General features: G+C 43.7%; 1 protein-coding gene across 2 annotated transcripts in view; it reads left to right on the top strand.

Annotated features, from left to right (window-relative positions):
* ANXA6 (annexin A6) overlaps positions 1 to 25,061 on the top strand; it is a 133,565-nt gene that overhangs the window by 10,137 nt on the left and 98,367 nt on the right. For both annotated transcript variants that reach the window (XM_040345051.1, XM_040345050.1), the window contains exon 2: positions 19,038 to 19,086. In XM_040345051.1, coding sequence (XP_040200985.1) covers positions 19,075 to 19,086 — 12 coding nt within the window. In that variant the 5' untranslated portion in view covers positions 19,038 to 19,074. The remainder of the gene's footprint in view (positions 1 to 19,037; positions 19,087 to 25,061) is intronic.

Below are 25,061 nucleotides of genomic sequence, written 5' to 3'. Positions count from 1 at the left end.
GGGTCAGTAGTTTTTATTTTTTTATTTTTTTTATTTTATCTTATCATTTTTTTAGGAGCCTTTAGAAATCTTTGATGAAATATTAGGGGTCCAAACAGAGGGAATCTTCACCCCATAGGGTGATTAGGGTGTGCCCAGGCACCCCTGGCACACCCTGTGCGCACACCTATGCTCCCCACAATGTACAAGTGGAAGATGGTGGCACAGGAAGGGACCTGTATTAGGAGAGTTGTGTGAAAGAAGAGGACAATGCTGGATCCATTGGGTTTGGAAGTATACAGGGATGGACTGGCCATTGGGACTACAGGGAGTTTCCCGGTGGGCCGATGGCTCAGTGGGCCGGCTTCAGTGACAGCGGCCTGGGAGTTTCTCACTTCTGCCTAGTCTTGTCCCATAAGGTGGGGGCACCAAACTGATTCTTTGCCCCGGGAGAAATAATGTCTAGCTTCCCCACTGGTACTGCCTATTAGAGTACCAGTACCAGCCGTTCTACTCTAATAAAGTAAAAGGCTAGTGGCTAGTGAAGGGGGAGAGGGGGCTTGGCCGGCCGCTGTGGGAGAGACCTGTCAAAGTGGGCCAGTCTGGATGAAGTCCAGGGCCAAATTTTTGTCCCAGTGCAGCCCTGGAAGTATATTTATGCAACTTAGGCCTCGTACACACGGCCGAGGAACTCGACGTGCCAAACACATCGAGTTCCTCGGCCAGTTCAGCACTGAAGCTGCCGAGGAGCTCGGCGGGACGAGAGCTCCCATAGAACAACGAGGAAATAGAGAACATGTTCTCTATTTCCTCGCCGAGCTCCTCGTCGGCTTCCTCGGCCGAAAGTGTACACACGACCAGTTTCCTCGGCAGAATTCAGCCAGAAACTCGGTCGGAAGCTGAATTCTGCCGAGGAAACTGGTCGTGTGTACGAGGCCATACAATTGAGAAAGGCCACCTGAGATGACATTTGTGGGGGACGCATCCCTGCTCCAGTTTTTTCTGCAGTATGTGCCCCTAGTTTTTCACTCTAAAAACTGAACTGTTCTCCCAGGTTAACACCTCTCATAGGGCCTGTGTTGAAAGGTTTTTAAGGAGGTAACCAAAATCCGTTAACACGGGCACATATACTGTCATTTCTATGTAAATAGTTCATTTTTAAATTGTGGCAAACTGTGGCAAACAGTCCATGTTATCTAAATTTGCATAAAATAATTCATAAAGATTAACAAAATTCCTTTATAACCACTGTCTGCCCAGAATTTGCAGTATATATGGCACTATTGGGAAAGGTTGTGTAGTCATTAGTGTGACTGGGTCCATTCAATATTTACTGTATATGATCGACAAATGACCACTTTGTAACATAAAGTAGGCTTTTTATACTCTAAGGTTTGCTTTGAAATAACTAGTCATTAAATAAGGAATGTTCACAAAATACTCCACTCGTGGAGGAGAGGCTTCCTTGTACGAGCTCCAGCAGCTGCTAAACAGGCTTCCATTTAGATTTTTGTGATAGAAAGAAATATACTCATAACCTCAGAGGAACGGGGGAGCGCTTAGCCTCCAAGGCTATAGGGCTGTGAGTTTCTATTGATGCACACAGTGTAGGGTCACATAACTCTAATCCCTACATAGCGTACAAGGGTGGCTTCACAGGATGCTGCAAGAGAAAGGAAAACTTGGGGCAGCTGTAATTTCATCAGCTTACCCTGGAACATATACAAGGAATAAAAAATAAAAAAGAAGCTGCATACTCAGTAAGTGATTGAAGTTGAACTTTAGGGAAACAAATGGCAAACAGATAGGATTTTAATGCAGAGGACACATACTATGGGGTCGATTTACTAAAACTGGAGAGTGCAAAATCTGGTGCAGCTCTGCATAGAAACCAATTAGCTTCCAGGTTTAAGGCCTCATGCACACAGGGTTTTAAAAAAAAAATGATCTGCAAAGCCAATACCAACGACAGGAATAAGCGGATGTAAAAACGCGCTTTTAGAAGTAAACAATGCATTTTGAATGCATTTTTTGCTGTGAAAATGACAATGGTCCCAAAAATGTGTCAAAATTGTCCGAAGTGTCCGCCATAATGTCGCAGTGACAAAAAAAATCGCTGATCGCCACCATTAGTAGTAAAAAAAGAATAATTAATAAAAATGCAATAAAACTATCCCCTATTTTGTAAATGCTATAAATTTTGCGCAAACCAACCGATAAACGCTTATTGCGATTTTTTTTACCAAAAATAGGTAGAAGAATACGTATCGGCCTAAACTGATATTTTTTTTTATATATTTTTGGGGGATATTTATTATAGCAAAACGTAAAAAATATTGAATTTTTTTAAATTGTCGCTCTATTTTTGTTTATAGCGCAAAGAATAAAAACCACAGAGGGGATCAAATACCACCAAAAGAAAGCTCTATTTGTGGGAAAAAAAGGACGCCAATTTTGTTTGGGAGCCACGTCGCACGACCGCGCAATTGTCTGTTAAAGCGACGCAGTGCCGAATCGCAAAACCTGGCCGGGTCCTTGAGCTGTGCATGTGCAGTTCAGTATACATTATCAGTAGTGCCAAAATGAATGAACTCCTGGGCATATGTGGGTGTGACATCATCTCGACCTGGCCAGTGAAAATGGCTAAAAAAACTGTATCTGAAGTCCACCTGCCGAAGATGTCAGTGGCTGGCGGGGAGCTCTGGGACACCGCAGCGCTAGAGAGAAGATGAGCATAGTTCGTCTTTAACCACTTGCTTACTGGGCACATAAACCCCCTTCGTGCCCAGGCGAAATTTCAGCTTCCGGCACTGCATCGCTTTAACTGACATTTGCGCGGTCGTGCGACGTTGGTCCCAAACAAAATTGACGTCCTTTTTTCCCCACAAATAGAGCTTTCTTTTGGTGGTATTTGATCACCTCTGCGGTTTTTATTTTTTGCGCTATAAACAAAAAAAGAGCGACAATTTAAAAAAATATATATATATTTTTTACTTGTTGCTATAATAAATATCCCAATTTTTTTTAAAAAAACTATTTTTTTCCTCAGTTAAGGCCGATACGTATTTTTCGACATATTTTTGCAAAAAAAAAAAAATCGCAATAAGCGACTGGTTTGCGCAAAAGTTATAGCGCCTACAAAATGGGGAACAGAATTATAATTTTTTTTTATTATTTTTTTTTTTACTAGTAATGGCAGCGATCTGCGATTTTTATTGGGACTGCGATATTGCGGCGGACGTATCGGACACTTTTGACACAAATTTGGGACCATTCACATTTATACAGCGATCAGTGCTATAAAAATGCACTAATTACTGTATAAATGTGACTGGCAGGGAAGGGGTTAACACTAGGGGGTGAGGAAGGGGTTAAATGTGTATCCTGGGTGTGTTCTAACTGTGTGGGGGGAGGGGGGTGACTGGGGGAGGTGACCGATGCTCTGTCCCTATGTACAAGGGACACAGATTGGTCTCCTCTCCTCTGACAGCACGTGGAGCTCTGTGTTTACACACAGAGCTCCACGTCCCTGCTGTGTTACCGACGATCGCGTGTACCCGGCGGACATTGCGGCCGCCAGGTACACGCATCGGCTCTTCAGCGATGCGCTGGGACAGTGTTTACCCGCTGCGCGCCCCCCAGAGGCGCGCGCGGGTAATGCACTTTTAAATGACGTCCAAAGACATCCACTTGGCACTTGAGAGCCGCGCTGTTGACGTCTTTTGTCAATAGCGCGGGTCTCAAGTGGTTAAATCATCTGCTGAAAATGCTTAAAAAAACTGAGGATTTACTATCACTTTAGAGAGGAGCCATACTATAGGGCCAATTCACACTAGCCCACACAGTAAAAGGCAGGGATTTACTGTACAGGCAGCTGTCAGTTGAAGGCTCATGAAGAGGTGGTGTAATGCGAAATTAAGCACTCCTCACTGTGTTCTTTTTTTCCCCCAACTTTATTGAAATGTCAAAATTATATTTTATTAATTTCTATGTATTTCTGTGCATAAAAACACAGCACATGAAGCCTTCTGGTGAGTTTTGGTTAATTGCGGAAACATGCATACAGTATATATTTTTCTGCACCACAATGTTGGACACTAGACACTGTCCATTACACTGCATCTCACTACCCAGACTCTGGCTTGTCCCATTCATAGACATCAGAACACACTGTGAAGCCAGCAGAGCCCCAGGGAATTCTCTCTAATAGAGAGTTCTTTGATTAGAGGAGAGCCGATGACAGATTTTCATATAGTTTTATTGCCTTCCGCAGGCATCAGAGTGCTGAGCGCAGAGTACATTGGTAGGGAATAACTTACAGAAATGCCTCCGTTTTACTGCATTTTCACTTTAAATCGTTTTTTAATACATTTTCATCAAAGTTATAGAGATTCACATATGTTTACTATCAACATTTATTTGATGTACAATAAGGAATTTTAAAGCAAAACAACTTAATTAACTAGATGGTATAGAGTTCTCTCCAAACTTGCTAGAATTTACCCAGCTTTCTCAAATGCTTGTTGGCGGGAATGCGGGCATAGGGGTTTGTTTCTGCACATTTGGCGGGAATGCCCCAAATTACAACCCTATTGGCAGGATATCAGATCACAAATTAATCTTGAATGTGACTTTCTCGGACTCCCCAATGGAGTTCCTCCTTCATGTCCCCACCATCCCTCTCAGCCATTATCGTGCAACCCCAACTTCTGAATGCGGCTAGGCAGCTGATTCCTATCTACTGGAAGAAGGCCCAAATTCCAGGCTGCTCGGAATGGATTCATCTTGTGAACGATATTATGGCTGCAGAGGAATGCATGGCGACATTTAAAGGCCGACATGACAAATAGTATGGTAAATGGGCCACTTGGATTCATTATGTTGACAAGGCCCGGTCAGACCTACAACCGATGGGTACCTGATATTTGGGAGACTTGACTTGATCCTTTGAGATAGTTGATATGTGACTGAACCCACATTATAGTAGAGTGCTTTTTTTTACTATTTCTGCTATTTTGTCTTATATTTTCTTTATATGTCTGCCCCTTTTGTCTTTAGTTTTATTTTTTTTCTACCCATTTTGTGGCGTTTGTTCATCATTGACACTAAGTTTGGTAGCAGGGCTAGAGACAACATATTGTTGATATTATTCATCTGCCTCAGAGAAAATTACGTAAACGCCGTTGTCTCTATACTTTCTATGTTGGCTAGTCAATCGGACCTCATGTTATGTATAATGATGATGATCGATGTTCACTTGGACTGACTTATTTTTTTATTTTTCTTCTTCTTGTTTTTGTTTCTTTTCAATCTCGTCCTTTTAATTATCTTGTCAATGTTGCAAAAATAGATAAAGATTCTATAAAGAAAAAAAAACACGAACCGTACCGCTGAGTGTAAAAAAGAAAAGTCTCCTTAATTTAGCGTAAACCTCCTTCCAGGCACATGTCAGTGATTTTTACATAGGCTCCTAAGAGGCAATTTTCTGTCGCTTACAGACACCTTCATTATGCATATGCACATAAGAACATAGACTTAGGCTATTTAGCAACATTTTTCCTCAAGATTCACAGAACTTTCACCTCAGGTTTACCCATTTTTCTAAATTTGTAGATCAAAAACAATTGCCAAAAAGACCTATTGGCCTCTCTCTTGTAGTAGTGTGTTTGTGTCCTCCAGAGCTGAGGGGGTTACTTTAGCTAATGTCGTCCTTTCCTGTAAGATTTCGTAGTTAGCTGAACATGGTCTACAACCGGCTAAATATAGCTCAGCCCCGGCCCTTCAATGCTTCTTTCATGACTAATCTTCAGTGCTGCTCTGCATGAGTCTGCAAATCCAGACACCTGACACAGGCAATTCAGCAGAAGGATGTACTACAGGGAATCAATGCTGCTGACCCACTTGAAAACACAGCTCTGCAGCATGTCCGGGCTATTCTTTTGCTTGGTCTGCTGCAGTTATTACTTATTCAAGGGTCTGTCCACCCAAAGTTGGAATTTTAGAAACAACAGTGGGTGAAGTTATTCTTCCTTTCCTGAAGGACTTCAGCAGACACTCACACCCTGCCCCCCACCATAATGGCGTCTGACTTTAACTGCATTCTGCACTATGCAAAGTAAACAAAAATCCACAAGGCCTCAACGCAGCTAAAGCAAGTGGATAGGAAAGGAACTTGGTATCAGAAATATTCTGACTCTTCTACCAGAAGGATTTTAAACCCAAATGTTACTTCAAAGGTTACTAAAGACTGCTCTAACTGCTGATGAGAAAGGGTATTTAGCAGTTTATATTTACTAAAACGATTGCATGTCCATGTTCTGTGTACTATGGGAGACCAGATATAGTGAATGCAGGGTCCTGGGTTTAGTGACACTTTAAGGCCTTTACACAGGCTGCCAGCAGTGGGGCTGGACAATGTGCTTGTGCCCTCTGCTTGCAGCTAAAGACCAAATCCTCATACACTGGGGCTAAATGCCCAGTGTGCATGAGGCCTAAAGCCTACCATCCATTCTCAACCAGGGTTCAGTGGAATCCTAAGGTACCATCAGAAGTTGATAGGGGTTCCTTGAGCTGTGAATGATTGACCTCCCATCTGATGGTGCCTGCATAATTTTGAGGCCAACTTGGCAGAGAAATTGATGCCAATGATCTTTTAAACGGTCTGTAAATATGACATTCTGATCAGCACTGTAGGGTTCTATTCTTCTCAATTGTCACCAGTTTAAGAAGCCTTCTTCCCACTGAATTAAACTAGCAGGGGTTTCATTCAGGACACACCATCCGCAGCACATGTTCAACCCTGTGTATGTTCAGCCCTTGGGTCGCACAGCGCCATTGGCTGTTATGGTACAGGTGGGTGTCTGACACTGTGCAGCTTGGCTGCCAGCATCCTAGAAACCAAAGACACTGTGCAGCCTGACCGCTAGCAACCAGGTGGTATCCAACTCTGGCACGATCTTAAATGTACCTGCACCAGTGACCAGGGGTCTTACAAAACTTTATAGTTGTCACTGGAACAGAAGAAGGGGGATATATTTTTATGTAAACACTGGCTTGATTGAAAACGGTCAAAGCTGGAGTCTCCATATCTTTTGGGGGGATTTCCTTTCACTTGCTGTTGTCTCTAAAGCTGGGCATAGATGGTGGATAGAGGAATCTCCCCCACGGGGACATTGCATTCTGACAGCGGCTCCCACTGCTGTCAGAATACACTGATCTGCAGCTGCTGATCATTTTGCAGCAAGTCGTTTTGGCAGAAGTCGATCTCATAATGGGTCACACACAGATTGAAATTTGGCTTGCCCCTGCTGAACTGATCCATCCAGCTTAAAGCGGAGTTCCACCCAAAAGTGTAACTTCCGCTTAAACCACTCCTCGCCTCCTTACATGCCACATTTGGCATGTCATTTTTTTGGGGGGGGGGGGAGTGGGGTCTTCGTTAGGAGTGGTTCTTCCTGTCCCACTTCCTCCTTCCGCCCAGGGACTGCTTAGGCGACTCGTCATATCGCCTTAGAATGCCCCTCCCTGTAGGCGATCGCCTGGGACATGTGACAGGTCCCAGGCAATCGCCTATCCACTTCTAGAACGCAGCGCAGCTCGCGCATGCGCAGTAAGTGCCCGGCCGTAAAGCCGAAAGCGGTCACGGCCGGGTGCCCACAGTCTGAATGGAGGCACCGGCGGAGAGGGGGGGAGAAGAGCGACGCTACGGGCGGCCGCGTCGCTGGGCAGTGGAGCAGGTAAGTGTCTGTTTATTAAAAGCCAGCAGCTACACTTTTTGTAGCTGCTGACTTTTAATAAACATAAAAAAGGCTGGAACTCCGCTTTATTAAGACAGGCTATGAGAGAGAATCTCTTCAACTAAACTACAGATGGCAGAGAAATAAAATGTGGAGCGGAGCTTAAATTACCTTGAAGTTTTATTGGGGTAAAATCAGTTGGTGATTACTGCACCATCCATTATTGAATTAATAGAGAACAGACCTGCAATATCCTAGCAACTAGCACAATATAGCAAGACTAAAAAAAAAAGCTAAAAAGATTATAGCAATAGTTATATATTAAGAGTCACCTAAAGGCAAATGCAATCCAACCCACAGAAGCTGTAATTATATGTACCTCTTTCGCTGTCGCTGATATAATTAGTATGGCATTTAAGCAGCTAGGAGTTTCTTTACATTTTTACTTATGGCTGTCAACCTTCTACTAGAAGTTATTCAGGCTGTTGTAAAGCCACCTGATTGCTTTTACATGTACATCTTACATGTACGACAGTTGAGCCATATATATTATATATCGCTGTGCACATCAGAGTGAAGCTTATAATTCTAGGTCCATCATTCACTACTTATTCTAAACTGATGGAGCTGCAAAAGCTTCTAACACATTGCCTGAGGACAATTTGAAGTACATTCTCCTCTCCCCTGCAGCCGCCGCTGGCAGACACAGGGGAAATCACGTGACCAGGCCGGAGCAGCCTGAAAGTAAGTAAGTAAGTGTACAGTATACATCTTTATTACACAGATTAGTCAGCATAGTTGTTAGAATGGGGAGATGGTACATTTTTAAGATGTTCGGTTTAGCCGGGAATTCTACTTTAAAGCGGTTGTAAACCGCATAAACTTTTTTTTTTTTTTCCCAAACCTGCAATGCAAAAGGCATAATAGGCTAGTATGCACCGCATACTAGTCTATTATGAAATACTTACCTCGGAACGAGGTGTGTACCACTTACCTGGTCCACGCCGAGCAGGATGTCATCTTGCTCCGGCGTGTCTTCCGGGTATCGGCGCTCCAGCGCTGTGATTCGCATGCGCGCGGGAGATTTAAAATCGGCAGGGTCCGGCGGCTGCCGGTCCTTCAGCCGTGGATTCCCCCCTGCGCATGCGCCGCCCGCATTGTGGGGGGAATATCTCCTAAACCGTGCAGGTTTAGGAGATATTCTCCTTACCTACAGGTAAGCCTTATTATAGGCTTACCTGTAGGAAAAAGTCCAAATAGTGGGTTTACAACCACTTTAACCAAGGTGTTGTGTATTATTATGGTCAGTTCCATTCTCACTATTGGGTTCCTCTGCCTTTATGAGAAAAACCAAGAGTTCATTTATCACTGGATACAATGGAGGGAGTAAATATTTGATTTGCTGAACCAGTCAGCTTTGTGTGCTTGTCTTTCACACTCAGCTGTTGCAGGACATCAGTGTTGGTGCCATAGAACATCTGCTCCATTCCACAGTGATGATAAGTCGGGGGCTCTTCAGAGTTGGTGTGGGTGAGATCTGCAGAAAGAATAAACTGTTAATTCTTGGGATAGCAGTGCCGACTGCAAGGTATAAACACACCAGACTGTTATGTCCTGGTAGAATTTATGCTTTGAGTACTATGCCTTACTTTGAGATATACAAAAAATCATATTTGGATTCACTATAGAAATACATAGGCATTCAAATCTAAATAGATTACATACAGTATATATTACACATGATGTTCTAAAACGTTGTGACCACATTAACTCAAAATTCTGAATTAGGACTCTGCACATTGCTATACATCCTCATTTTTGGAAAAAAAGATTCTTGGTTCGCATATATTGAAATACATGTTCAATTTGGCCAACTGCCTCAAAGTAATCCCTTCCTGGCCAGGCCTTATTGTACTGTGCAAAATGTAAAATACTAAATCTGGCTATACATGGTACACATTTGTCTGATTCCTGCTTCATTGGCTGAAATTCCAGGCACGAGTGGGCCTATCGACACCACCTGGCTCAAGAACCTTCAAATGAAAAATCAAAGGAGCTGGCTGGGCAGTTCTCAGATGAACAGTGACTGCATCCAATCTGATGCAGTCACTGTCTGGGTATTCAAGCACCATGACTGTCACGACTACTTGAATACAATAGCTGGCAGCAGCATGTTGTTTAGCATGTATGGAGAAATCTATTAGATTTCTTTGTTCAGCCTTCAGGCTAAGTGAGAGAAATCCATGAGTGTATGGCTAGCCCTACTTGGGTATACTATATTATCATTGGACATACAGTGCCAATGTGGGGCAAACACAGTTAGAGGAAAGCAGCATATTCAGGGCTGGTCACTAGCCTGGACTGACTACTGTATTTGACTACCTAAAATTACCATGGCATTGGAAGCTCATGTCCAATAAAAATTGCTGTAAATATGGTGCCACCAGATGGTTGCAGCATTGTATTTCAATGTAAAATCCCCTTGGGATAAAAAATAAATAAAAAATGGATTCAGGAGGTGCAGTATTACTCCCTAAAAAGCTTCAACCCACTGCAAACCGTCTCTGAAAAACGATCCACTGTAGTTCACTTTTAGGAGAGGTTGTAAAGTCTGTTGCCCATGTAAAAGGTGTCTTCATGAGGCGGCACATAAATTGACCTACCACAAACCTACTGTGATAGAATTACTGATATGAGCCATTTTCACACAGGCTCTACCACCAAAGCAGTAGTAGAGCAGTGGCCTATAGGTGTTCAGGAAGTAATCCTGCCATCTCCTTTTTTTTTTAAGGGGACTTTTTTATCCCAAGAGGGGTCAATGAAATTGAAATACTGCTCAGCAGCCACAAAAAAAGTGTTTTTCTCACGGTTGCAGTCCCATTGACCTCATTAGGTGAGTATGACAGGCAATGCTGTCTATCAAACATGACGAGTGTGTTACACCGGCCATTATAAGGTTCTAGTTCTAGCAGTGGCGGTCCGTCAATAGAGCGCGCTGGAGCGCCGCGACCTCTGGTGGCTCTGCACCGCCACTGAAATAACATACATTCATGTATTGCATGAATGTATGTTATTGTTGCCAGCTGCTGCTGGTCTAATTCAGATGGCCGGAACTTGAGCGCCGACCACCTGAATAACGGCAGCTGGTTGGCTGTGCGGAAGTGTTCACCGATTCTGATTATGGGTAACCTGATTGGCTGAAGCGTCACCAAGGCGGGAGAGGACATCGAGGCTCAGAGGCGACAATGGGCACAGTGGCATCAATGGGCACAGTGGCGACAAAGGGCACAGTGGCATCAATGGGCACAGTGGTGACAATGGGCACAGTGGCAACAATTAAAGGGCACAGTGACATGCACAGTGGCAACAATGGGCACAGTGGCTACAATTAAAGGGCACAGTGGTGACAATTGGCACAGTGGCGACAATTGAGGGGCACAGTGGCTGCATTTGATGGCAAGGCACAGTGGTGACAATTGATGGCACAGTGGCTGTGTTTAATAGCATGGCACTGTGACTGCGTTTGATGGCATGGCACAGTGGTGCGAATTGATGGCACAGTGGCTGCATTTGATGGGCACAGTGAGGCTGCAATTTTTTTATTTTTTTTCGTTTGTGCCCCCCAAAAAATGTTGAGCACCAGCCGCCACTGAGTTCTAGTCCTGGAGTTCGGATCCCGACTTTACCACCTAGTGCAGGTCTGATTTAGTTTGATATTAGCATTTGATTTTTCTTGACTTCATGTTTAAGTTCCAATACCCTTCACCCTCTTGTCCAGTGAGTGTCTCAACTGGCCACTGAGATGCTCTTATTGGTCAAAGGACATATTCATGAAGTCAGGACCCAGCAGTTGTAAAGCGCTGCGTAAACTGTTGACGTTACATAAATCCTGTATAATAATCATAATAATAATAGCAAAATGAAGTCAGAGAGGGGCACAAGAGAAGTTTTTATGGGTAATAAAGGGAATAAAACAAGTTGTAAATGTGTGTTCTCAGGCACAATTTTTTTTTACCATTAAAATTGTAACATGTAGTACAGGTACACTTTAAGTTACTCTTCAGACTAAGCTTCCTTTACACTGCATACAGAATACAGGCTTGGTTCCAAGAAAGTTGAGTCACACATAACCCCCCCTCCCAGCCGTGATGGGCTACAGGGTCTCCAGGAAGACGTGAGAGACTGAGCCAAGATTTTACAGTGTGAATAGTATTCCATAAAAGGGTTCACAAGACTATCAACGAGCCAGGAGGAGGGACAGCCCAGGCAGACTGGAGTGATTCAATGAGTGATGGGGTCAATGTACATTCTCCCTATGTATTGTTTATATCTTATTTTCTTGCACTCCTTTCCGTTAATAGACTTATGTAGGAAAATGTTAGGCAAGTGAAATGTTTGATTCCTATTTTTAAGCTTTTCAAAGCTGCAGAAAAAGAACTTTTGACTCAAGACTTGCACTTTTAATTTTGATTTTGCATGGACTTGAGCAAGGTAAATACTTTTGTTACATATACTGTACATTGTTATATGCCCATTGAGGAGATTGCACTTACCTTTCCATCCTAGTGACAAAAAGACAAGAAATATCTGTTTTCAGATACAGGCAATAATAATAACCTGACAAGGGTGCTAATCCTTCCTCATATTTGTGTTGCAGTCTGTATCCCTAGTGGAGCGAATTCTCATCACTTCCTGTCCTAACAGGAAGTAAAGGGCAATTTCACCAGTGGGGAAATAAAAAGCAATCAGGGGTTCTAGCCTCACTATCTCTCCTGCTCAGTCATAAAAAGTTTTGACTCGAGTTAGGCTTGTAGGGCTCTTTTACACGGGCGCTCAGCACCGGAAGCAGAGCCTGTGTGTCTTGATCCATGTACCTGTTTTTGCATACCTGTAAAACTTGGTTGCACAGATGAGTCGTAACAGCCAATGCACATACATTCACTTTATATAGGCTGCCTGCATATGGTTCAGAACTAATAAAATAGAAAACAAATGTCTCTGTGCAGGCCTGGGTGCCCATGTGGATGAGCCCTTCAAAGTTTAGTTATAGTGTGGGTTTACGCTTTTGAAGTTACATTAAAAAGATTCATTGAGTAAAATAAATACTTAAAACCCTCTCGCAACATCAAAATCTTAAAGCCCAAGTCCAGGTACATTTATTTTTACCATGCACTGGGGCTGTGCCCACACTGCATGGATTAACTGCTCATTTCCTCTAGGGGTAAACGCAGCGCCTATACTCACCCGATCTTGCAGAAAACAGCGCTACCTCACATCCAGTGGTGGACTGTTCCTGATGCCTTCATGTCCAGAACTGGTCTATGGGCATGATGACGTAAGGAACAGTCCACAACACAAGACTGCTGGACCACAGGAGGACAGGAGCTGAAGGGTCTTGTGCTGGGAGGCTCAGAGGATTGGGTGAGTATATCTTGAACTCCAGACCAAAACCAGCCCCACTGCATGGTAAACAAAAAGGGATAGTTTGTGTATGTTTAGTTGTAAGCCTGAAGTTAGGGGTTATACTAGGCTAGTATTGGGATCAGGGATTAGGGTGTTTAGTTAATTTTTTAGGGTTAATTGTAGGATTGGGTTTTAGGGTAGAGATTAGAGTAGAGATTTAAAAAAAAAACTGTGCGCAGACTAAATCAAGCCCTTGTTTATGTCTGAATCTATAGGCATTGTGGAAAAATTCAGTTTTAAATTTCACAACAGAGGTAGTGCAGTTTTTTTTCTTTGACAGGTGTTAGCAGGCTGCCAGCCTTATAATTTAAACAGCCAGCAGATCAGGGGTCAAGTCCTGGGGAAAAAAGTGTGTGAACTCCCACCCAAGATCCACTCCCCCACCAAAAAAAAAAATGATACGCTCATATGCATAATTACTAAACCGTATGTTCTTTCTAAATCCCGCGATAACTCACGGCAGACCTCCACAATGTCTCCTGGGAACAATGACAAAAGCTCCCAGGAGACATTGCGGCATCGAGGAAGTGACTGAATACCTGCACACTACCTGATGACTCCATATACAGGAAGCGGCCAGTAACATAAAGGATTACTAAGGTTCACTTGCCCCTGACAGTGACTTGAGCTGGGCATCGCCACTTGGTGAAGGATTGGCTCGGGCAGCTCGGCTGCTCTAGTCCTGCAAAGGGAACTGCGTTCCTGTTGTGAAAAAAGTGCAGGGACTCCGTTCCCACGCGTTGCCGTAGGACTTGAGCCCTGCAGCAGATGTTTAAAAACTGTTAGGCCCGTACACACGTCCGAGGAACTCGACGGGCAAAACACATCGTTTTGTCCGTCGAGTTCCTTGTGAAGCCGCCGAGGACCTCGGCGAGCTGAAATTTCCCATTGAACAACGAGGAAATAGAGAACATGTTCTCTACTTCCTCGCCGAGGTCCTCGTCGGCTTCCTCGGCCGAAAGTGTACACACGGCCGGGTTTCTCGGCAGAATTCAGCTCCGACCGAGTTTCTGGCTGAATTCTGCCGAGAAACTCGGTCGTGTGTACGGGGCCTTAGGGCTTATTTACCTTCGTGGCTGTCATTGCCACTCCTCTGAAAAACGATCCGACAGGTGGCTTGGAGGCAATATGTCACCTCCGGGACACCTATTTTAACTTTTAAAAGGCCACATCACACCGCAATAACCACATGCATTACACATGGGTGTACTCAAAGGCAGTTTTCTAAGTTTCGGGATCAACAAGAAGAAGTAGAAGTAGGAATATTAGTAATCATGCATAACTTGTGCCACACATCCAGTTTTTTTTTACAATCTACTATGTCAGTTTGAACCAGTTTCTAAGAAAGACTATTCAACATTTTCTTAGCTTGTCAAAGTAAAGAACTCTTTCTTAAGCCAAAGACAGAGATATACGGCCTTTTCCACAGTAAGGCCCCTTTCACAATCTGTTTAGCAGGAAATCGGTCAACAGACACTCTGCTCAATCTGAGCAGGATGGGACCATTGTCACTTTTATGACATCTTTGTCCTTTTACTGTTAAAGGGTCACTAAAGGAATTTTTTTTTATAGCTAAAATGACTGTTTACAGGGTATAGAGACATAAAAGTTAACTGATTCCTTTTAAAAATGATTAAAAATAGATAAAATTCAATCATATAATGTGCCTCTAGTTTCACTTTCGGTTTTAAACTGGTTTCATGTTTATGTGAAGTAAAGAGACCCACAGAACAAAAACAAACAAATCCAGGGCAGTGTTTTGTTTTTAAAATGAATCTGATTGGTTCTGAGGAGTTTTAGACACACAGTAATGACAGCTTAGACCACCGTGAAAAGCTCCCAGTACTGTGGTTAGAAGGAGCCAGACAACCAGGAAGTGTGGAGATCACAGCAGAATTACAGCAACTTCAAAGCAAAAACAAACAATGAGGACATGAAACCAGTACTGCAGTAAGGTAAAGGAAGCTATTTAGCTAAAAAAAAAATTTCCTTTAGTGATCCTTTAAGCTCCATTTAAAAAAAATTGAGCTTTCTGGAATCATAATAGATCTAAGGGTGACCAGGTTTGAATGGACCTGAATCCATTTACATCAGATTACCTTTGATTCATCACACTCAAAAAAAGGGACGAAGACCTTTTTCCATTTTTTTTTTTCTGGATCTGTACAAACTTGGAGTTAAGCAGATGTAAACAGAAACACATCGTTTTACATTCATCCGCCCATAGGGGGGAATTTACAAAAACTGGGGCATGCTTTGTCAGCTTCCAGGTTTTATTGTCAAAGCTTTACCTTTTCCTTCGATTTCCCTTCTAAATGTTTTTTTTTCTTTGTTTTCTTTGTCTGAATTGGTCACTTCCTGTTCCTCCTCAGTAAGCTGTTCTGGCTGACTAACCCCCAGCCAGAACGGCTCAGATGATGGGGGAAAGCTTACTGAGGAGAAACAGGAAGTGAGAAATTCAGACAAAGAAAAAAAACATTTAGAAGGGAAATCGAAAGAAAAGGTAAGTGAACCAACAATGCACTAGCTTAAAGGAACCTATTTAGAAAATAAAAAAACAAACCTTTACAACCCCTTTGCTTGAACAAGATAAAGTTAGAAGCTGATTGGTTACCATGCACATTCTGGGTGCTCCAGTTTTAGTAAATCTTCTCCATAGACTCACATGGAGATTTGATTAGGCTCACCTAGAAAACTGACTGGCGTATTTTGTGCGTGTACTCGAGAGAGGAGCCGGACTGCAGGAGTTGGGAGTAGGCAGGCCTCCCCCAGAGGCAATCTGCCATCTTTCTCCATGCCCCGGGTGGCAATGGCGGGTGTGTGAGGGAGTCCTCCCACACAGCCCGCCCTACCTGCTCCGCTTTGAAGCCCAACGGGGCAGAGGGACTCCCTATAAGGGAGTGAGAGGATTTGCCCACTCAACCAGCCCCGTTAGTCCTTCGCCTCTCTTTTAGAGACCGCTTGGTCAAAGTGCGTGTGTTAACCCAATTTAGAGTGCGTGTGTAGGTGTGGTGGTTTTTGTGGGAGGGGGGGTGGGCGTACTAAGCACAGGCTTACCTTGCATAGCACACCCACCGGGAGCCGAGCTGAGACCACCAAACTCAATTCACATGAAGCCGAGAGCGGGATCCGAACCTCTAGCTGCAGAGGTGAATGGCTTGTCAGCACAGTGCCAATCGCGTTGAGCCACCGCAGCTCCCTAGTTCTACTTACAATGATTGAGCATAAATTAAATAAATGAATTAATTAGAATGGCTGGGTGAGGTAAGCGTCCTGTAATGTCTGTAGACACATTTATGCGTTTGTGTACATGGGCTTCTGATTTGGAAGCAAGTCAAATGCAGTAGGCTTTTGTCTTCCATTAAAGTGGAGGTTCACCCTATAAAAAATTTCTAACACTACATCCAGCCCAGTTCTGCCTATAAAGATAGAGAGCGTTTAGCCGTGGAATTCACCACGGCTTCCGGGTAGGGAATCCCGCGGGAGTGGGCGTTCCTATTGACATGCCAATTGATTGACATGCTAAACGGCGCACACAGCGCGTCACAACTTCCTGAAAGAAGCTCGGCTCGGCTCTATTCGGCGCCGGTGCGCAGGCGCCGAATAGAGCCGACCCGAGCTTCCTTCGGGAAGTCGTGACGCGCTGTGTGCGCCGTCGTTTAGCATGTCAATCAATTGGCATGTCAATAGGAACGCCCACTCCCGCGGGATTCCCTACCCGGAAGCCGCGGTGAATTCCACGGCTAAACGCTATCTACAGGGGGAAAAAAAAGGTCAGTGTCATTTTATATGCAGAACTGGGCTGGATGTAGTGTTAGAAATTTTTTATAGGGTGAACCTCCACTTTAACTTGTGTTGTTTTTGGGTGGTGAAGGTTTAAAGAATTAATTGGTACAAAACAGAACCTCTGGGCATTCTCCGGCTCGAGGTAAACAACAAAACAAGCATCTCTAATTATCTCCACTCAGCTCAGTTAGAAGGAGTACACAGTTAAGAATTACATTTTGAAATAATGAAAAATGGAAGGGCCTCTGCATTATCCCCAATACCCATGGTCCAGCACATTATAAACATTAATGAATATATCACATTTATTTCCCCAGATAACCACTGAGATTTCTCAGACCACCTTTGTGCTGAAATAACTATAATATCAGATACTATGTGGTCATAAATAGAGAATCTAGCCATAGGTCCCACACCTTGTTGAACTTTTGAGAACACCCACGAGATCCATAAGTTGTTTTATAAAGGTGTATTACCTGGATTTTCCAAAATTGTAAGCTGGGGGTCTCCTTAGGCCCCGTACACACAACCCTTTTTTTTCGGCAGAATTCAGCCAGAAACTCGACCGGAGCCGTATTCTGCCGAGAAACCCGGTCGTCTGTACACTTTCGGCCAAGGAAACCGACGAGGATCTCGTCGGGCCAAATAGAGAACATGTTCTCTATTTCCTCGTTAGTCAATGAGGAAACTTGGCTCGCCGAGATCCTCAGCGGCTTCACAAGGAACTCGACGAGCAAAACGATGTGTTTTGCTCGTCGCGTTTCTCGGACGTGTGTACGGGGCCTTAGACTTCCACTTTAAGGTAATGGCCAAATGGCCTTACGGGCATAAAAAAGCAGCAGACTGACCAGTGGCGGCTGGCTGGTGGTATATATTTTTTGCAAACAATGCACTCACAGCCAACATCCCCCCCCTGGTCGGTCCGTCAGTTACAAGCCCCACACTTATCAGCGATTCCCTCCAGGCGACGGGTGGTGGCTTCCTCTGCGTCTCCTCCTCGGCATCAAGGCAGCCAATGCGTCTCCTCCTCCTAGGCCAAAAGGATCGCTTCTCATTTCGGCCAATGGGGAAATGAGTCTCAGGACACGCTTCCTGATTGGCCGGGAGGAGTATCGGTGTGACAATAGTGAATATTCATTCACTACTGTCACACAACTGGGTGGGCTCAGGGTGCAGTGCTCTGTGCCTCGAGCCCATACTTTTTTGAAGCCTATTGGAGCCTTTGGCTCTAATCACGTGCTAAAAAAAAACACCATTGAAACCAATGCGTCTGGTGCCCCGCATGTAGATTAGGTTGCTGGACACATGGATAAGGGGGCGAAACCCCTTCTCCCTGTATTACGGGCCACCACTGAGAATAACAAGGGTCCTAAAAGCCAGACGGGGATCAAAGTGCCCACCGGCCTGAGCAAACATGCACCAGCCACTTCAGACAAAAATGTTTAATACTTGGGCAGGTCCAGAAAATATGGTGAAAATCCACATGGTCACCTACACATCTCCAACACTGAGAGGAGAACCCTTTGACTTGTGTTTGAGTAGCTTTGATCTTCTATAGGCTTACTTCTGAGATGGTTATAGTTCGCTCTTGAATTGCTTTGCTTCTAATTTGTGTTTCACTGCTTCTGACTTGCTTTGATTTGACTTGAATAGGGAAGGAATCCAGTTGTAAACAAATGTAGAAAATCCCTGCTACATAGGTTTAAGTCCCCTTTCAGACTTATACGACTTGTCTCACGATTTTGGACTGCAAAATCGTATGACAAGTCATTCTCCATTATTTTCAATGACTACCATTCATACTGGCACGACTTTAAGTTGTGCCTACTTCAAAGTAGTCCTTGCACTACTTTGGTCCTATTTTGATGCCACTTACACAGGCATTCATTGAAATCGCGGTAAAATCGTGGCCGTGAAATCGCTGTAAAATCGCGCGACTTTGAAGTTGTACAAGTGTGAAACGGGGCTAAAGCAAATCTGAACTCAAAAATAAAGATCGCTATGTTATTATTGTCTCTTGTTATGTACTTTGTTAAACAAATACTGAAAGTATGTTCTTTTGTTTCTCAACAGATCTTTATAACTACTCGTTGATCTCAGCAGAAGCATCATGTCATCAACGGTAAATACATGGAAGAAGGGTGGGGAAGGAAGGATATCCAGATGCTGTTTATACTGAATCTTGTTAGCACAGAGTTGTGTCAGATGCATGAAATTTCTACACAAACAGCGCACCTCTATAAATTATTATTTTTACTATATACTCCTAGCCAACAGACAAAGGTAGACAAGTGCCATTGAAATCTGTGAGGCTGTAATGCTCCTGTGCATTCAGGAGCGAGAGCTTGTGGTTCAGGATGTAAATAAACCCCTGAGGCCGTGGCAGATCAGTTGGTAAAAATACACCGGTGGAGGGAGAGAGTGGGTTAGCTCAGGGCAAAGAGTCCAAAAAAATAAGTGTACATTGTTTTAGGCCCTGTCTCTTGGGCGTACTACAGGATACAACAGTGGCGGCCCATCCATAGAGGGTGCACCGGCACCGCCTCCCCTATCTATGCGTCCGCCTCCTGATTTACATATCAGTGACGCCGGAACATGGATTGTAATCTGGTGGGGTGTTTTTTGGAAGCACCTGATTAGAGCCAGAGGCTCTAATAGGCTTCAAAAAAGGGTTGGTTCGGAGCACAGAGCATTGCTCTCCGCTCCAGAGGATGCACACAACATATGTACTGCCCCATGCGGGTAAACACGGACCTCTCACAGGTATATGCTGTAGTACTCCCATGTGAGCCAGACCTTAACGTACACTAGTCCTTTAAGGGCATGCTAGCTAGAGGAAAAATACCTCAGAACTACTTCACTTGGATTACTAGATGCTGAAAATGTAGCAAATGAGAAAATGTGTTTCTAATAACACTAGGAGGTGGTAACATTCTCATTGTAGGAAGACATTGTGACAACTAGAGCAAAGAAATGTGGACTTGTAGCAACAAATCTGGTATTGTATGTATATTTCCCATTGCAGAGAGTTATAAATGCCTATAAATGGATTAGAGCCCTTTCACACTGCTAGCACGGCTGCATTAGCATTAAAACGCTGCTAATTTTAGCATCGCTTTACCGCTGTTATAGCAGCGCTTTACCGCTATTATAGTGACGCTTTTCGGCCACTAGCGGAGAGCTTTTAATCCCACTAGCAGCCGAGGAAAGGGTTAAAACCACCCGCAAAGTGCCAGGCTTTCACACTGGGAAGACTTGAGAGGCACTTTTCAGGCACTTTACAGATGCTATTTTTAGCACTAAAACGCTTGAAAAGCGCCTTCGGTGTGAAAGGGGACTTAGAAAGGGGTTGTATTAGTCCTTCCATTATGGAAAAACAGAGGGTACCCTGACTGGGCTCACCCCGCCAATACTGGAGTGAGCTTAGCTTAAAATCTTTCTTTACAGAAGCCAGATAGGGAATTCCATGGCTAACTGGTCAGTGGACACCATAACAGGTCCATGTGAACTATGACATCACAGTTAACAGAAATTGTTTTAAAATTAGTTAGCACATAGATGGTTTGAATGGACTCTTACAAGATTTGGGCCTATTTAATAATGCAATGCAAAAAGTAGTGTTGATTGGCAAAGTGTACAGCCCTCCACCAGAATCCAATCAGAAATCATTCTCTGATTAGACTACTGTACATGTACATTTAGTTGGTTTCTCTGGACTACTACATTTTGCACATCATCCCTTCCCTTTGCGCTTAATAAATAAGCTTGTGTATTGGTTAGTTGGGCTGTGTCAGCATTCTTTGTTTTATTTAATTCTGTTTTTTTTTTTTTTTTACATCATTTTCAATACTAGGACTGTTAATAGTCTGTACTTCTTGGAATGTGTAGTGTCGAGCAATAGAGTATAGAGAAAGGTGGTCATTTCCCAGTACAGACTTATTAAGATCTTGTGCCAAGGCATGCTAAGAGCGTGGCATCTCCTCCAAGATGGGATATTAATAGTAGTGAGTCAACCAAGATGATTCAGGGAGGATTGTAGGGACAAGACGGTTATTCTGCCAAGAAAATAGAAGAGGTCCTATGAGAGACAGCAGACTACATGACCCAACTTCAAATGTTTTATTATGGAATATGGACAATATCTGGATATTTAAAACAAATTCGGTCTGTGCTGAAATTGACCTCTCAGTCTTGGCCATCCTGCTTCTTGCAATAATACAGTTATTAAAAACTTGTAGCCAGATTCAGAGAGACTTACGACGGCGTATCAGTAGATACGCCGTCGTAAGTCTGAATGAGCGCCGTCGTATCTTTGCGAGCATTCTTAAACTGAGATGCGCCTCACTGTTGCCAAGATACGACCGACGTAAGTCTTCTACGCCGTCGTATCTTGGCTGCATATTTACGCTGGCCGTAAATAAGCAAGATACGCCGATTCACGAACGTACGTACGCCCGTCGCAGTAAGCTACGCCGCTTACGTAAGACATATGCCGGCGTAAAGATAAAACACCTCTATAGGTGGCGCAGCCCATGCAAGGTATGGACGACGGAACAGCCGTCGTATTTTACGTTGTTTGCGTAAGCGTACGTGAATGGGTCTGGGCGTAGGTTACGTTCACGTCGAAAGCATTGAGTATTTGCGACGTGATTCTGAGCATGCGCGCGCATGCACCGTACCAACGGCCCTTCATTTACATGGGGTGACGGTTACTTTACATGTAGCACGCCCACTACCTGCCTAATTTGAATTAGGCGGGGTTACGCCGGGTTATTTTCGCTACGTGACGTAACTTAGGGAGCAAGTGCTTTGTGAATACTGGCCTTGCCTCTCTATTTTACGTTGGCGTATCGCAAATGAGATGCGCTACGCCCGCTTAAACATACGCCGATCTACGTGAATCTAGCTATTGTTTTGTAAAAAATTATGATATGGTATCCTGCAGTAGCTAATCATGTGACTGGATGCCTAGGCACTGGTCACATGATCTTAGCAGATGGGGGCTTAGGAGACTATCAGCAGTGCTGTTTGAAGTTTGATCCCACCTTCATCTGACAACAGATTATTGGCTGGTATAGGAGCTTAAATCAGTATTTTCTACATTATTGGTAAATATTAAAGGCATTTTTACTATTAAATGCTGTAAGGAGGGTGTTTAGGACAGGGAGGTCATTACAACAATATTAAACCCTAAAACTGAAATGTATTAAATTGCAGCTCACTATTCCTTAGATGTGATGGCTGCATTTGTTTTCTTGGCATATATTATATAGAGTATGTTTGTAATTTTGAAGTATGGAAAAAGCAACTCGTATTTGGCGTTATAGTGGTCAACCTGGTTATACTTGATAGAAGGTTCCTGCTCAGTATGTGCCTACCATTTGTATATAGCCTTGTCCGGATGTACTTACCACTATGACATCAGAGATTGTACTATAGAACTACTGTTCCTGCATTTGTTTTTACGTTTTTCTAAATAACCTCTTTAATAAAAATTATTGAGCCAGAAAATATAAGAACATTTGGCACTATCTAAATCCTGTATACTAATAATAATAATTTATGCTTAGGTGGTAATCATGCAGATTAGTGCTCAGTTTTTTTTTAGGGGATTTTTAGTTGACCTTGTCCTGACACTGGTTGGTTGGTTGCTTACTTGCTTAGTCTTCCTCCACCCAGCACTTTGGTGCAGAGTTATACATTTCACTTTTCAGTTCCCTCGTGCCATGGGGTAAAAGCAGAACCTTCCAAAGAAAGGGAAGAGAGAGAAGAATCATCTCAATAATAAGTTGAGGAAGTGAAAATAGAGTTTAACCAAAGTCAACTCAATAAAACTGATTGGATTTTTTTTATCTTTGGACAATTTAAGGGATGATCAGACCACCCTACTGGCCATACCTAGGAAGAGACTGTTACACAACATAAACAACTTTGGGAAAGCTATGCTAAATTTTTGAGCCCATTCACACTATTGTGACCATTAACATGTGGTACGTAAAGGGAGCGCATTCACATTGAACGAGCTTATCAAGCCTCAATGCACAACATTTTTTACCTGCACTACTTTTGGGTAACACAGTGCACAGAGCATTTCAACCTGTGTGTTGTGGGTGAAGTGGAAACTGATGTTTACATTTATTTACACAGTTTATGTACATAGGACTGCTGTTTACTGCAATTCTGTTTTACAGCGTGTTGTGAATGCGCTTTAATGCATAGCATGCCTAGGTCTGATAGTGGTGCCCCCCTCCCCCCATCTGCAGGTTGTTAAGACAGTTCCCGCACACAGGACCTACTGTAATTAGACAGCACAGCCAACATATCACAATCATAGATAAATGTACATTTACAGCATTCAACTAACAGGCTTAAACATCTCTTTGCTAAATATAGCATAAAATGTAAAAATGTAAAAGCGAGGTTTCAGAAATCCGACCAAATGTCCAGTCCTAGGGTGTGCCTGGGTAACTGAGAGAACCACATGCTCTGCCTGAGGTCTTTTAATATGTGACATTCCAAGCTGAACTCTCTGAAACAATACTTGAACTCCCTGGTGATAGTTGTTCCTTGGTTCTTTAGTGTTTGGAAAAGACCAGGTATTCCTTTCAAAGCCAAATAAATGTAAAACATCTCTGGGACATACGGTATGGGAACAGCCAAATTCAAGTTATAATGAGACAAAAAAAGTGTTGCAGCAGAGCATATCAGGTGAGTCTTCATTGACATCCTTCTCCTAGGGGCAAGTAAGAATCTGGTGCATGGCCCATCATTGACAGTTCTGATCATGGGCTATCTGCTGCTCCTGGCATGGAAGAAAGAGGGCCAAAACCAGGGGTCAAGTCCTGGGGAAAAAAGTGTGGGAACTCCCACCCAAGATCCACCCCCCCACAAAAAAAAAAAATGATACGCTCATATGCATAATTACTAAACCGCATGTTTAGCAAGTTCTTTCTAAATCCCGCGATAACTTGCGGCAGACCTCCGCAATGTCTCCTGGGAACAATGACAAAAGCTCCCAGGAGACATTGTGGCATCGAGGAAGTGACGGAATACCCGCACGCTACCCGATGAATCCATATACAGGAAGCGGCCAGTAACATAAAGGATTACTAAGGTTCGCCTGCCCCTGACAGTGACTCGAGCTGGGCATTGCCGCTTAGTGAAGGATTGGCTCGGGCGGCTCGGCTGCTCGAGGCTGCTCTAGTCCTGCAAAGGGAACTGAGTTCCTGCTGTGAAAAAAGTGCAGGAACTCCGTTCCCACGCGTTCCAGCAGGACTTGAGCCCTGGCCAAAACTTCTGGTAGAGCAGACTTTTTGTCAGACTTTGACTCAGTTGTAGATTCAGGTTGACCATCTGAGAAGTCTCTACTCTCGATAATGGAGGGAAGGTCTCCTTTATCCCTTCATTGAGTATCTGTTACTCAGTTAAGTTGATTTTGATAGCAGTCCAGGCAATGCCTCTGACACTGCTGTCTGTTCATGGTAGACGTTTCTACTCACCACCATCGACTTTCTTGCATTACAGACCATTGTAGATCCTGGGGTTCTCTTTGTTCTGGTGGCATCTGGAACAGGAATTGTCACAGTGCACCCATGGGGTGGTTTCAAATGTTACCTGGAGCCACTCCGCATGGTAAAATGCTTCTTCGGGGAACAAAATTAATTCCCATTTTGAAGCACCTTTAGTTTCAGTCAACTCCTTTTCTTGTGCTATATCTTTTGGACAGTACTGAACACTGCCTATTCTCGATCTCCCCTGGGGGCATACACCACTCTTTCTCCTTTTGAGCAAGATGCTTCTCCTCTGTACTTCCCACTTTCTAGAGGATTCCAGTTCCAGAGGCATCCAGCAGCACACTTGCCCTCTCTCACAGAATCTATGATGTATTTTACTGATTGGTAGCCTATCCTGCTGACTACACCACAACTGTGGTGTCTCATAGTGGCATTTTGTTGAGCCATTTTCCAGTTTGAGGCCTGGTATATTTGGATTCTAGTGATGGAAGGTCTGAATCCTAGCCCCACTGCCAGTGCTTCACACTCCCTAGCCTATAGGACATGTCAGGAAACACACTCACTTGTTTAGGAGGGACCTCTC

This window comes from Rana temporaria, chromosome 3 (assembly GCF_905171775.1).
Source record: "Rana temporaria chromosome 3, aRanTem1.1, whole genome shotgun sequence".
In the NCBI taxonomy this organism is placed as follows: Eukaryota; Metazoa; Chordata; class Amphibia; order Anura; family Ranidae; genus Rana; species Rana temporaria.
Note: the sequence above shows the minus strand (reverse complement) of the source record. Positions and strands in the feature narration are given on the sequence as shown.